Here is a 15,877-nt window from a genome sequence, read left to right as displayed (position 1 = left end):
GCCAACACAGACGTGCACAGTCCTAATCAAGCTGGCTAGTCCTGGTGCTCCGTGAGAGTCCATAAATAAAATACTGCATCCCTGAATAAAATTTCGAACAGCTATAGATAATTCTTAGCAAAAATTAAAGGTTAGGCTCTTATGACTATATTTTCGGTTTTTGTGAGGTCAGGATATCAACAAAGATTAGTTTCCCGTTTTCTTCCATCTATTACTATTAACCTCCGTTTTTCTAGCATAATGGTTCTGGCAATTGATGATTGTTTTTTCGCTATACTTTTAAGCAACCTCTTATTGTTGGTTAAACCATAAAGAATAATTTTGTCTTCTAATTAGAAAGTACAAGGCTTGGTAAATTATAACTGTGATGAGAACAAAATTCGAGCTCCGATATTTTAATCAGATGAAAGAAAACAAGAAGAAAGATTTTGCGACAGCTGTGACAAGTGCTTCTATAAATAAGCAAGCTTAGAAGCTTCTAGTGGGCAATAGTTTTCAGTTCTTTTCACTAAAAATACAGACAAAAAGAAAGTGTAATTAAAAATAAGCCTTAGTTGTGTTTTGGCCCAGGTTACGTCGCAACCTCCTACACGTAAAGCTGTAGCTGTAACTGTAGCTTGAAAAGTTGTAGCTTGAATAGTTGTAGCTTTATTAATAGCCATTGTAAACATTGAAAACTCCCTAAATACGTGGAGTAACTATTACTCTGTCTAAATCACTTTATTCTTTTTCCTGAAAACCGAAATTGGCAATCGACATCCCAATGATACCTCTAAATTTTTTGAGGTTTTGAAACAACCTGCTTCCTCGATTTTCGATTCAAAGAGACTCAAGCCGGCTTCCAAAGAACTGACTTTTGGTTAATCTCTCTTGATGTACTTGAAGACACTCCATTAGCCACAGAAGATGACAATCGTCATATGGAGCTAATTTTTTATTCAGATATGTGAGTATCAATAAAACCCTCCAATGGCACTACTGCTAACAGGTCGCCATAGCACCAAGTCCCCTGAGGTCAACACAGCTACGCATGCTCCTTCTCCACTCCGATATGTTCAAAGCCTTAGCCTTTCCCCCTCACATGAGACTCTAATTTCATTTTAATCCTTCCTTATGACCTCCTGCCACTCCATTCAGGGGCTAAGTTCTTTTTGTTTGGTCCCAGATGAATGGCCAATAAGCATAATCTGTCATCCTTCATCCACAAAACGTGGCCGAGCCAGCTTAAAGTTTCTTCCATTATAGTCCTATAAATTAGCCCTAGAAAGGGCATTATAGCCCTTTCATATAAAACACAAGGTATTGATTCTTACTTTTCGTAGGCAACTGTTGAACGGAAGATGGGTCTCTTTTCCCTTGATGTACCTGAAGATAGTCCATTGGCTGCAGATGAAGACAGCATCCTCGAGCCAAGACCACCTAATGTTGCTGCTCATGACCTTTGGATCCGTTTCTTCCTTGAAAGAATAGAAGTGGCAAAATACTCAAGTCAAGATCATATTGAACTCTTTGCCATGATGCTTCATGGCTGCTTACCGCTTGATATTGGGGAAAGACGGAATCATATAAGCAGACATCCTGCTGCGTGTGGAGTTCGGTTTAGGTAGGTTAGGTAGCCTGTTCTTTTTCTAATAAATATTCTATAAGGCCAAGTTCCCACAGACATTGGCAAATTTAGTCCAGCAAGACGGACCGAGCGACGCCATTATTTGTTGTCTAAATGGTATATTGTATTGAAAACGAAATTCTCGAAAATGTTCCTCTGAACTTTCTTAAAAAAAAAAAAAAATTCTTTGAATGTCTGATCAAAAAGGAATATTAAACTGGTGTACTAATTCAGTTTGTTTATCAACAATAAATGCACAAAACAAATAACACGAAAATAAATATTTTTCTTCCAGTGGGTTTTATGGCCCGAAAAACAAGGAGAAAGGAAAAAAAATAAGAAATAAATCAAATATTAAAAACAGAATGAGCAACCGAACGCTATTTATCTCATTTATGAACTTAAATCAGGTGATGTGAATAAGGCCGTATCCAGTGGCGGGGGGGGGGGGGGGTACCGGGGTTGAGCCTGTCCCTTCCCGGAAATTGTTTCGCAACTCGTCAAAAAGTAACAACAATGCATATAAACAAATTTGAGATACGTTACATAAAGATCTTTTTTATAAACACCCCCCCCCCTTTTCCCTCGAAAAAAATTCTCTATATTCTCTTGGATGTGGGACTCCACAGTTCTTATCCAAAAGAATTGTGGACCAAACTTAAGACAATCGCTCAAATGAAGGCTTCTTATTTTAAAATTGGATGACGTGAAACCCCTGCTATGGAAGTGTTGAATATAGCTACTTTTCGCATATAGGAGGTCTTCAGAAAAAGTTTGTGAAACCTGAAAGAGCGGGAAAAGGTAATAGTGTTGAAAAGGAAAATTGGCAATGCCATCTAGCGTTTGGTGACTTTTTTTGTTGTTTGTAATGACGTACGCAGAAGGGAGGGGACCTCGGAGCCCAGGCCTCTCTCAAAATACTAAGTTTTCCTGAATTTTTGGACAGTTTATAGATCTGCTTTTATACATCTGCATATAATAGATCTATAGTTACATAGATAGGTAAATGAATTCATTAGTAATTAATTTTACCATCATATATTTTTTAATTGTAGTTGAATTTTAATCATGATGTTGATATGATAATGGATGTAGAAATACATAGATAGACACATTCATTCAGAAGTAAAAAAACTATTCAATGATAATTTTTAACGTGGCTCCCTATAAGGCTAAATAGCCTAGGACTTGAAAAAACGGAAAAAATATTTAGTTTTTAAACCAATGGTTAAATATAGAACAAACATATGGTTTAAAGTACTTGGAGGGGACACTATACGTAACGAAACATGATGTATTCCTGTAATTGCAATTACATTGTCTTTAACGCGGCTTACAATACAGGTTAACTACGTTACCAAGATGACGGTACAATTTTTTTCTTCTTTTTTTTGTCGAATTTTATCAAATTTTATCGGAGAAACTAATCTTTCCCACAAGAATCAGTTACAATAGAGAGGTAGAGACAGTAAGAAACGAGGAAAAGTAGGAAAGCGAATAAAAAACAAAAAGAAGATGAATCACAAAAAAAAACAGAAAACAGAAAAATTCAAAACAGAAAAGTTCTTAAATAAGAATAAAAGAATTTATAATTAAAAGATCTCCGGACAGTATAAGAAAGACAAGCCTTACGAAAGGAAAAACTAAAATAGAAGAGGTCATTTCGTCAGTAACAGTGAAGAAAAACAGTTGAATATAAACTGGTTTAAACTGAAATTGTTGAGCCGAACGGCGGTAATAATATTACACAATATAATTTGTAATAAAATAAATATTTCAGAATATTTTGTCGTCGCCTTATCCAATGTGATGAACACCTGTTAAGAGACACGAACGTTTGGTGACACAGAGGCTCTTGGCTATACGTTTTATTCTGATAAAATAAGTAAGAGCATTGTGAAGCTGAAAATAAGTCTTGTTTATAATTTGTTTTAACTAAATTTAAAGAATAATTCTAAGATATTTTGCACATAGGGTAATTCTACTTTGAATGGTGCAACATTAGTAGCAGCAGTAATAACATCAAATAGGTCTTTTGAAGTTTAATTATTAAAAAAATTAATTAATCAATAAATGATAATTTATTGTAATGTTTTAATTAGTTAAATATTTACTTGCTTAGACTTGGGTCTTGCCTTGCCGACTACCGCCCATAAAATATCAAGAGCACATATCCACGACGACCTATTGAGTGCTATTGGCCATAGGTCCTCTTCGAGGATCTTTGGTCTTGATCCAAAGATCCTCTAAATTCATTGTTATTAATGGGGTTAAAATATAATTGTCCGTAACACTCGATCAGGTGAAGCCATACAATTGATAGACGAAACCGGTATTTATCCAGAGAATTTTTTCTAATATGGTCCAATTGGTTCCTGACAATCACAAAAGATCACAAAATTACAATATCTTTTTTATTTCATGACCAGAGGATTGAGTTGAAAGTTCCAAGTTTTACTTTTTTTGTAAAGAGGGGGGGGGGCATAATTTTGTGTTTAGGGGAACCGAGCAAAATATTTTTTTCTCCTGTCCACGCAAAAGAGTAAATAATACGGTTTCTTTTTTATGCTTGTCTTCCGACATGTTCTTTGGCTAGCTTATAAATTGTTTAAACTTTTAGATTGCTACACTGTGGACTTAGTTTGCTGCAGATGGATGATCTCCTCCCAAAATCAGTAAATAAAAATGTTCTTCGTGAAAGGATTTATCAAACCTGTTTGGACTATTTCGCTGGCCCTGTGAAATGCCCGACGCAAAAGGAGCAGAAACTTTTGGAAGATACAATTTCACTTCTGAAATTCTGGCAAGCTATGCACTCAGACAAGAAACACGTCAAAGCTAGCGTTGCTGGAGGTAAGAGTATGGGTATAGTATAGAGTATAATATAATATAGAGTATATAGTATAGAGTATAGAGTATATATATAGAGTATATAGAGTATAGTATATATAGTATAGAGTATAGTATAGAGTATAGTATAGAGTATAGTATAACAACTAATGTGTTTTAGCAGCTTCTATATAACCAAAACTGAATGCAGCAAAAAAAATTAGGGGAGAGGGGGCGGTATTCAAAACTTGGCTGAAATTTCTCATTCAGTACTGAGATATCGAAGTTAAAACAACTAAGCGCTGGTCTCTATCTGAATATAAATTCGGATTTAACTAGCTAAATACAATAACACAGAACTTGGGTGATACAATAGTAGAATCTGACTAGTATAAGAAGGGGGATTGGGACCGTCGGCTCTTCGAAGGCACACCTTCACCTCTGAAAATCTGGTAAGTCTTGCACTCAGACACAGAAAATGTTGTCAGCTTTGCTTGAAATAAGTTTATAAATGTTGGCAGCAACACGAGATAATTGTTTCAAGTAACTTCCATACAGCTAAAGGCGAATGCAGCTGTGTTTTTTTTTTGGGGGGGGGGTGAAACGTGGCTTAAAAATTTATTCTGGATTTGGATACTGAAGTTAAAGGCAATGGATACTACTGTGCATCCGAAAATATCTTTGAATGAAAGTTTTATATTCTAGCTAAACACTAACTGCTAACTGAAAGAAATAGCACGGTGCTTATATGACGGAACAATAGAATCTGTCAAGTTCCACAATTTATACCACGGCAATAGTAATCTACTTTTGAGAGTGCTATATCTACTCAGTCTACTCATGGCAAGAAAATGATCTGTAAATATATAGCAAGCGCAGGACAAGTGAAAATGTTGTCCCAAAATTAAACTACGGTAAATGAATATACGAGATTGTAAACATGTCGGTGAAGTGGGCACAGAACATCAAACAAAAGATATAATACAGATGTCCAGTGGAGCAGTTTTCTGGTAATCGATAAATTTGATGTTTATTCTCGTCTGTCTTCAGTTTCTTCCGAAAAATTTCTCACACAAGTAATGCTTGTTGAAAGCAAGCTGTTTCAGAACATTTGATCTTTACAAAAGAAATTCAAGAAAATTAGACATAACTTATGAAATAACAATAATCATAAAAACAATCATAAATTTTATTTTGTTTACCAGTCAGTTTTAAACCTATGATTGTTCGGTAAATATCGTTTAATAAAAATGAATTGATCGTTTGAATAAAATGATTGCTCATTAATAAAATACAGGATTAAATCTGGACAGCTTGCGTAACCAATTTTTACCTGTGTGTGGCTTTGTGCCAAAATTGTGGTTATCTTTTTTGAAGACAAGAAAAATAACTTATTGCTTTGTTACTATACTAGATCAAATTAAGGACTACATTTTTACATCGATAAGATCCAAAGTGTGAAAATGACAAACCAAACAATAGAGGCCGAGAAAATGCAAAATGCCCAGTTTTTGCGAGAAATAAATTTCAAATTGGATTTATTACCAGCGCTTTTGGAGAAAGTTAATGTAATTCCTGGACTTTCGGATAGCATTGCTGCCTTACAAGTACAGATGAATAACATTAGTACACAGCTATGTAGCAATGCTAAGACAAATGAAGAAATTAAAAAAGAGCTGGAAAATGTGAAATCAGACCTAGTAATCACATCTGAGCGAGCCAATCAGCTCGAAGCAGAGCAGAAAAGAACAAATTTCATCATTTATAATAATGCTCCGCAACACCTTGGCGAGTATACTGTAAAGCAAGAAATAATGGATTTATTAAACCGTGCTATGCCTTCTCTCAATATAAGTCGAGGTGATGTACGTGACATTTGTAGATTGAAATCAGGGCCAATAGTAGTGAAGCTAAACTCGGTCAAAATCAGAGACTACATCTTAAGAAATAGTTCCTTATTGAGAAAGGTAGGTCTATTGTTGGCCCAAGATTCCACAGCTTAACAAAGAGAAGCTCGTAAACACTTACTGAGAATTATGAATCTTGCATAGAACGATGGCCGTGATGCAAAGCTACGAGGTGACAAGCTGTTTATCCAAGGCCGACTATTCAGGTACGATGGAAAGGCTGTGATTGAGGTTAAAAGTAACTGGGTGCCAGTTGAAAATCTTTGTCCACCTCCTAGTGCTAGGCTCCCAAATTACCCTGCTGTTATCCCGATGGGGCTAGATAGTGATGCCAGTGATAGTGATGCCGAGACAGTGATGCCGAGACAGTGATACCATCAACAGCCTATTCTCAGGCAGTATCGGCAACTAAAAAACCTGCTAGTGCTTTTATTAGCCCTAATGACCTACATCGACCAGGCACTCGTAATGTGGCACCCGGAGGAAACCATTCTCCAAGAAAAGGACTTAACAGAAGACCTCGCAGTAGTTTTTCCTGTGATTTTGTTGATAATAGACAGCGAGTGCTAACAGATATTAATAGTTGCAGTCGTGAGTATTACCATTTTGCCTTTTCCCCGACAGAGGCCAGGAACGAGAAACTCCAAGACATGGCTAGTGATATTAATGCACTGACGGAAAGCATAGACGCATAGGAAATAAAGAGCCATATACTGAGTTTAGTGTCATGGACCATACAAGGACTACGTGATAAGTTGCTTATTTATATGATGAATTACTTTCGTTTGATGTGATTTCGTCTATTGAAACATGGAACGATCATTCTCCTATATCACCTCTTTCAGGGTATTTGGTTGAACAGGTTGTGCGTAAACCATCAAAAAATAATAGACATTATGGTGGTATTTTGGTTTTGATTAAATCATCAGCTATTGATGGTTATGAAAGAGTTAATAGTAGATCTGAAAATTTACTTTGGCTGCGTATTTGTTTTAAATGTGGGAAGAGATTAATTTTGAGCGTTGTGTATATCCCTCCACAAAATAGTTCGTATAGTCGAGAAAATACTTGGGGGATTTTAGATGATGATCTGTCGCTAATACAAGAAAGTTATAGTGATTTCGAGTGCGTTTTGATGGGGGATTTTAATGCTTATAAAGATTTTAAGAAGTTTTGGAGCTATATAAGGAATGATATTGGAAATGACAAAAGGAAAATACAGATGGCACCAAACGCTAATTCCTGGCCTAATTACCAAGACATCATGGAAGTCGATTGCGCAGAAATACAAGAGGTAGCATATACTCCAGAGATAATTGTTTATCCTATGAAGGGACATGATTCTGATTTAGTAGGGGAAGTGAGTAATGATGAGATTAAGTTTGTATTCAAGAATTTAAAAGGAGGTTCGGCTGCGGGTGTTGATGGTGTACCAATAACGTTATTTAAGAATATTCTTTCAATTTTTATGTCGATAATTGTTTTTCTTTGTAATAAGGTGTTAACTTCAGGACAATGGCCAGATGAGTGGAAGAGATCATTGCTTATGCCGCTTTTTAAGAGAGGAAACCCTAAGTTGCACATGAATTATCGTTTAATAGCGCTTGTCCCTGCTTTAAGTAAGGTAATGGAGAAAATATTAGATACCAGGCTTTCTAAATGGTTGAATAATAATAATATAATACATGAAGAACAAGGAGGTTTTAGGACAGGGTACGGGACGGTAGATACAATATTTATTTTAAAGGTATTAATTGATAAATATGGAAAGGGAAAAACTTGTCTTTATGTGGGATTTCTGGACCTCCACAAGGCGTTCGACAGTGTCGACAGAGAGCTAATGAAGGGTGCTCTGTTTAGAATTGTCCTCCCTCATTTGTTTGTGAGGTTGATAGTGAGTATGTATATTTGTGTGAGTGGAATCGTGTTAGTTGGTAACAGGTTTTCTAGGCTTTTTAAGATTAAGCCGGTAGTAAAACAAGGCAGCACTCTTTCTCCTAAATTGTTTAATATTTTTATAAATGATGTTGTTGATTTTCTAGAGCATAGATAGGCTCGAAAAGTTAGTCTAGGGACCCATAAACTATCACTACTATTATTTGCAGATGATATTGCTTTGGTGGCTAGTACACCGCAAATCTGCAGACGCCTTTTAGTCTTATAGAAGAATACTTGCAGATGAATAAATTAAGGTTGAATGTTGAAAAGAGTTAAGTTGTTATTTTAAAAAAAAGTAAAGCAAATAGCGAAGATACTTATAGATTCAAAATTATAAGTAATGTACTGAATGTGAGTAAAAGAATAAAATATTTAGGATTTGTTTTACAAGATAACAGAAGTTTAGGCAGCCATGCTGATGAAATAATTAATAGAGGCAAATGGCCATGTCTGCAATTTTTAGAAATCCGACGGTAATGGGAATTAAAAACCTAAAAATGCATAAAAGAATATTTAATGCAAAAATTTTACCAGTAATAGAATATGGAGCAGAGATTTGGGGCGGAGAAGCGGCACTGAAGTTTGAGTCCCTCCAGCTCCAGTATTATAAAAGACTGTTTGGATTACATCAGACAACTCATTGACAGATTCGGAAAGGTAATATGGGCCTGTTTTCGTTAAAACTACGTAGGTTTATCTTGATGCTTAGGTATCTGCGGAAGCTCATTAGTTTTAAGGAATATGGATTAGTAAGGGCAGTATATTGTTAGATGTTGAGTTAGGGATCAAAAATGTCGTGGTTGTCCCAAGTCAGCTCATTACTAGGAGGAGTGGGATTCCGTTACCCTTGAACTGATGGTCTTGTCTCCCATTATCTACCAAAAAATTTAGAAAGCCAGGTACGATTTGTTTTAGAAGGTCAAGAAATTCAGTATTGGCAAGGGCTGGTTTTAAATTCTGCTACATTGAATCATTATAATCAGGTTAAACCTAGTTTTGGAGAGGAAATTTATTTTAAATTCAATTTACTGGCTAAGATTTTATGTAGATAGATTCAGCTTAGGGGGAATTACCTTCCAATCCAGAGAAGGCAATTGGTGTTCGCTGAGGGATAGTACATCCTGATGGTCGGTATGTATGTCCTCTTTGTAGGGATGAGGAAAAAGATTTGGACCATTTTCACCGAAAGTGCCCGGTGCTCTCTTATTTAAGGGAAAATTACTAACATGGAATTGTTTTGCTGCTTCCTAAAATTTACAAAGTAGTAATCCAACCACAATGTTTCGTAATGGTACGCACATAGAGAAGGGATTAGAAAGAAGGAAAAGTTTTCACAATTAATTATTATTAATTATATGAATTAAACTTATTTCCTCGATAATTTAACATAAGGTATTTTTCGCTATGTATCATGTTAATGTGTGTTTCGTAATTTGTTCTGTTGTGATTTCTTTGTTTTTCATAAATTTTTGTGTGTATATGGCTCTTGGGCTTTTGAAATACACGATCTATCTATCTATACCTTTTGTATGTGGGTAGCACCACAAAGTCGGGGAAATATACACACTAATCAGTTGTTTGAGAATAAATAAGGGGAATGTACACCAGAATCAAATCTATGTTAATGGAAGTATGGGGCGAAATATCTTTTGTAAATTAGCCCCAAGACCCAGTAGGAAAATTTTCGTCCAAAAAGGACACTATTAGAATCACCATTTCTGAAAACCCAAACAGGAAACTTAAAGCTTCCAGCTTGAACAACAAGGAAAACCCCTTTTTTATTCTTACACTATTTTAATTACCTTTGTAGAAAATCCTTAACTGGAAACTTACAGCCCCTAGCTTGAGCAACAATTGGGCACTGAAACATCATAGAGAGTTGTTTAGGGCCTCGTTTAAAAGCTAATTTTTGTATCTAACTATTTTTTTAACTTCACTTTTAGGGCCCCATTAAAAGCTCAGAATGGAATTTGCCTTAGAAGTGATATTTGACTTTGGAAAGAGCATAAAAAAGGTATCAAGTGATGTATTTACTTTCCCCTTAGCTAAATTATATGAATATACATAAATTTACCAACTTTTTAAACCTTTGTTCATGGCCTCTCTGGTCGTCCACAAACTCTTTTCTGAATTGAATCCCGTCCTATAGATCCTTCTTTGGGCTCCTTATTTTTCCTAATCACTTTTCCAATTATTCTTCCTGTATGAACATTTTCCCTTTTAATTCTTAATACTATTTAATGCTTTATTCCATATATTCTTTGGTTGGGTTATTTTTCATGCACTCTTTATTTCCTTTTAGAGAGTGAGAACATCCTAAACTTGTCATTTGGTGAAGCTCGGTTAACTCCAGTTAGTGATGTAACAAAAATTTCTGGTGGCTGGATAAACACTGTGAATCTACCAGGTGGTAGCACCATCTCCCGGAAGAATGTTAGAACGAAAAAAGCTCTTGGATCTGAGGAGAAAGTTCGCGATTATACTCGAAAGAGAACTTTGATTTTATCTCTTTTGGTAAGAAATTCTCAGGCTATACTAATCTGATTTTAAAATTTATTGAATCATATTAATTGATTAATTACTTTAATTAGCTAATTAATTAATCCTTTTAATTCATTACTTTTTATCCACTAATTTAATTTTATGTCTTGATTTTGATGTTTAGCTTTTATGAGTCTAAAGCCAAATTTTATAATTTAGTCTCATTGCCCTCGATTCATCTTTTACTGTTGATGAATCGTGTATGTAAATTATACAGTCCTTTGTGTACTTCTTCATTGTTCGGGGTTATAAAATCACCCTTCAGGGTGTGGCAGAGTTAAATTTGCAATGTCAGATTTCCTACCCATTAAATGCTACTTGTATGAAATTTGCAAGTAAAAAAAAAAGTTTTTTTCTCCTCGTGAGTGTGGCCTAAGTTTGTTGTTTTTAAAATCAGAATCTGTGTATTGGCTGATTCTAGGAATCCATGGTTCCCATTGGTTGAACAAGTAAAATGTATATCAAACCACAGATTCAGATGACAAAAGTGATTTTGGCTTATGATAGATAGCCCAAAAAGTATTAGTAACTTATAAGAGTGGAAACTGAGGTTAGTATTGGCAAAAAACATCAACGCCATCTATTGTTTGGTGAGACTCGGTATTTTTTCAAGCTTTTTAATCGTTTTTTATGTCAGGAAATGAGAACAGACACTTTTTACTACACTAATTTTACCAACTATACAAATTAAATTGATTCATTAAGTTAAAAATGAATTAAGTAAATTAAATTAAAAATGCAAAGTGCAAAAACGTTAAAATGGCATCGCGAAACGTTAGATGGCATTGAAGTTTTTTGTCGACGCTAGTGCGAGTTCCCACTCTTGTAAGTTACCCATACTCTTTGAGATAGCCTATAAAAAGGCTAATATTAGATTATTTAGAAGGTGCTTAGGGTTTTATCCCACAAAATTCAGGTGAAAAAGATTTGCTGTACAGTGAGGTCTGGGGTGAGCCTTTGGGTAAACCTCTCGTCTCAAAGTGCCCTAAAGTTGTTCTTTATTTCCTGCAATTGATAAACCATGGCATTTGACAGGCTGTTGAAATTGAATTTTTCTCAACGTGGCACAATCCTCTTGGAACAGTTGAAAATCAGCTTCCCGGTGAGCAGACAGTACTACAATGGAGACAATCGCAGTATCCAATCAATGAAAAACACTGGAAAGAAATCATAAATTCATCTTGGGATATAAGCCCATCGCTTACTGTATTCCTGCCATCAAGGTAAGTTTTATTTTACTGCAGTTTAGTCTAAAACTGACTACTGTCTGTATACGTGAGCATGAGCCCTCTGGGAAGTTTTGTCTGTGGGGAGGAGGCTAAAGCCCAAAGTTTTTGGGCTTACAGCCCAACCCTTTAAGGACTGTACTGTTTCCATCTTTCTAATAGAATTTATATATGATTCCTCGTTTTTACATGGCTATTTGCTTAATTTATGAGCCCATACCCCTGGTGCCACATTTATCTTGACACCACGAGAGGCACATTTTTGGGGGCTTTCGTCCGTTCTGATTAAATATGACTATCTACAAGTTATGATAAGGTGTGGTATAAGGCTGTTGGGCACGAGGGGTGCTGAGAGGTAGAAGAGGTAGGCCTTTTATTGGATTTAGCTTTTAAAGGTATTAAAACTGAGAATTTACAGTCGAATGGGTGCTTTTCCAACTTCTGCTAACACCTGTTCTATGCGACGACGCGTGATAAAAAATAGGACTGGAACGGAATGGGTTCAAGGCTTCGTTTTAGACCCTTTAATTAGACAAATTGAAAATTCTTCTATGATTGTTTTCAGCAAGGCAGAGCGTATCAACCTTGTAATTGAAATACACCTACAAAGCCTCTGTTTTATGCTTCGTTATATTATAATTTATTTTGATTATTTTCAGATAACAAAATATAGAAGTTGCAAGAAAAGAGGTATAGCGTTTAGTGCAGCTTCATCTTGAAAATATGTCCCACATTCCTAAAGCCTACAGTTCCTTTATTTTGTTTTATACCCCCTGGGCTAATAATTAGGACTGGGTGGAGTAGGATTGGGCAGGGGCTCAAGGGCCATGCCGTGGGTTCTTTAATCAGAAAATTGAAAACACTTGAATAAATCTAGATTCGACAAAATTCCATCTACAAAATCTCTTACTGGGTTTTATACCCTGTAAAAAATTAGTTCTTAATATCTGGATTTGTTGCGGTCACTCTCACACCGAGAAATATAGAAGCTGCCACAAAAGAGATGTAGTGGCTTGTTCAGCTTTATCCTGACTATGAAACTCTTTACTTTTTCCTCTTCGATAGTCCCTGGAGCAGAACAAAGGCTGGGGGAGCTGAAATAAGAATTGGTCCAAGGGGCTTGCTGTGGTTCTTTAATCCAATAAGTTGAAAATATTTGTATGACTCTAGATTCCAGGTGGCGTTACATGTCCGCCTTTATGTTAAAATGAATCTATGAACTCTCTGTTTATGGTGATTTGTTGTCATTATTTTTAGACTGAGAAATATAGACGTTGCAACAAAAGAGGTAGAGCGTTTAGTTCAGCTTCATCCTGACCACGTGGCCCACATTCCTGAAGCTCTTGACTTTCTTGTCACTGCCGACTCAATTATTAACGACATTCCACTGTTGTCATATATGCTTCATTGGGAGCGTGTGTCTCCTGTAAAAGCGCTCTCTTATTTTTCGAGACAGTACCCACAACACCCAATCACGGCGCAGTATGCTGTACGGTGTTTGAATAGCTATCCTCCAGATGCTGTATTATTTTACATTCCCCAGCTGGTTCAGGCAATTCGTTATGATACGGTAAGTTTGTTCTTATCAAACTTTTGATAATTGTCTATATTATGTATTTAATTTCGTTTATACTAATAAACTAATAAATAATGAAACTAAATGAATCCATGAAATGTTTGGAGGAACAAAATGAGGAATATAGGAATCAATGGTCGCTGTTATCGGTGACTACTTGACGTTTTTCATGCAGTTCCACAGTTCAAAGTTGCGATAAAAGCATGACATGTTGGACACCCGTGCTCTGGAACTACACGGCAAAACGACATTATATTTATGTGATTTTACAAAGTTTTGTCAGTTTTTTAGTGATTTATCTTGCTAATGGTGACAGCCCTGCCCATACAAACGGGTTTATATTTTTGCTGGTTTTTTTTTTTGGAAAAGAATCTCCTTTTGATCACTTTCTGTGCCAGACCTATTTTTTTAGAGGCAAAGGACTACACTTGCCCCTTGGTGTACAATCTTTATATATCTATTTTTTATTTATTTTAGCCATATTCTTAATCCATTCCTTTATTTCTTACTTTACACCCTTTCCTATATACTCCGACTTAAGGACGACGCTTTCATTTGTTTTGCTGTTTGTCAGCACGTATTGCATGAACTACTGGACAAAATACGCACATATATTTGGAATTTTTCTTCTTTTACCCCACCCCACCATCCCTCTTCTTTGTTTACTTTCTTATTTTACGGCTTTTTATGTTTCCATGTTTTATCTGTTCATTTTCATGTCATTATGTCATTGTGTCCTTTTCGTTTTTTTTTTCTTTTATCCTTTTTTCATGGCTCATCCCTTTATTTTCCTATTTTTATCCTCTTCTTTTATTCTTCCATACATTTTAGGAATCTATTTTGCTTTATTAGTACTTAACCTACTAACATAAACTCCCGAGTATACTCAATTTGTCAATATTTAACAACATTTAGCTTAACCCATCAAAATGTCATAGACAGCGCAATATTGCTGCCTAAGTAAAGTGATATGTATTTGGGATTATATGTATTGGGAGGCTTCAGTGGATTATTATTATTATTTTTTTTAAGACCACTTAGTATAGAATAAGTGGTCGTACAAACTTAGGAGGGGGAACGAAATGATGGGAGGGAAACGAGCCCCTCCAACGCCCTTTTTACTAAATGCCCCCCCTCCCTTCGGTGCCAAATGATGTCTGATCAAAATTTTGAGATAACCATTTTGTTCAAAATAGTCGAAAGGTCCAGTACTTATGCCTTGAAGGATGATATGACCCAATAGCCCCTGGGGCAAGGGCTGACAATAATGCAATTTGCCTATTATTCACACAAGGCTTTTATTCCTCAGAAACGAAACATGTTGGATCCTGGGTGTCCAAAAAGGCTTTGGGTATCAAGTTGAAACTTTTACGGGATGGAGGGGGATGTTGAACAAAATTGAAAGACACTTTCTGCATCCAGATTGTCAAAAGGGCGTATCAGCATTAATTCAAAAATGGCTATAGTACTATGTTGAAACTTACAGGGCATATTAATGGGAATGTTGAATTAAATCAAAAGTTAACATTTGCATGCAGGTTGTCACAAGTGCGTATCTGCAACACTATGTGCACCCAGGTTGTCAAAAAGGCATATCTGCAGTATTTCAGGAACGGCTAAGGATATAAGTTGATATTAATCGGGCGTGTTGATCGGGATGTTGAACTAAATCAAAAGACAATATCTGCACTAAGGTTGTTAAAAGGGCGTATCTGCAATATCTCAGAAAGGACTAAGAGTATTAAGATGAAACTTTCAGGAAATGACTGTGAGCATCCATGTTGTCAAAAGGTCGTATCTACAATATCTCAGGAATGGCCTAGGGCATTAATTTGGAACTTTCAGGGAATGTTACATCCTACAAAGGATGCTGAACTAAATCAAAAGACACTAAGTGCTTTCAGGCTGTTAGAAGGGCATATCTGCAATCCCTCAGAAACGGCTAAGGATGTGAAGTTGAAACTTTCTGTGAATTTGAGGGGAATGTCAAACTAAATCAAAAGACGCTATACGAATACATGTTGCTTATGCATGCAAAAAGTATATCCAATATGTCAGGAACGGCTAAGCATGTCAAAGTTGAAACTTTCTGGAAATGTTGAGGGGTGTGTTGAACGAAATCGAAAGGCATTATGTGCACCCAGGTTGTGAAAAGGGCGTATCTGCAATATCTTAGGCACGGCTGACGGTATTAAGTTTAAACTTTCAAGGGAAGGTACCCTGCTAAAACTTAGAGGGAATATTGGATGGTGGG

At 36.0% G+C, this 15,877-nt stretch overlaps 1 protein-coding gene across 1 annotated transcript in view; it reads left to right on the top strand.

The window, feature by feature from the left end:
• The window catches only part of Pi4KIIIalpha (phosphatidylinositol 4-kinase III alpha), a 192,915-nt gene that overhangs the window by 158,847 nt on the left and 18,191 nt on the right, over positions 1-15,877 (top strand). Inside the window, exons 19-23 of the mRNA XM_089086118.1 lie at positions 1,323-1,603; positions 4,227-4,459; positions 10,583-10,794; positions 11,857-12,044; positions 13,305-13,617. Of these exons, the coding sequence (XP_088942244.1) occupies positions 1,323-1,603; positions 4,227-4,459; positions 10,583-10,794; positions 11,857-12,044; positions 13,305-13,617 (1,227 nt within the window). The remainder of the gene's footprint in view (positions 1-1,322; positions 1,604-4,226; positions 4,460-10,582; positions 10,795-11,856; positions 12,045-13,304; positions 13,618-15,877) is intronic.

Source organism: Artemia sp. Qi Xiang Cuo, chromosome 3 (assembly GCF_049724085.1).
Source record: "Artemia sp. Qi Xiang Cuo chromosome 3, ASM4972408v1, whole genome shotgun sequence".
NCBI classification, from domain to species: Eukaryota; Metazoa; Arthropoda; class Branchiopoda; order Anostraca; family Artemiidae; genus Artemia; species Artemia sp. Qi Xiang Cuo.
Note: the sequence above shows the minus strand (reverse complement) of the source record. Positions and strands in the feature narration are given on the sequence as shown.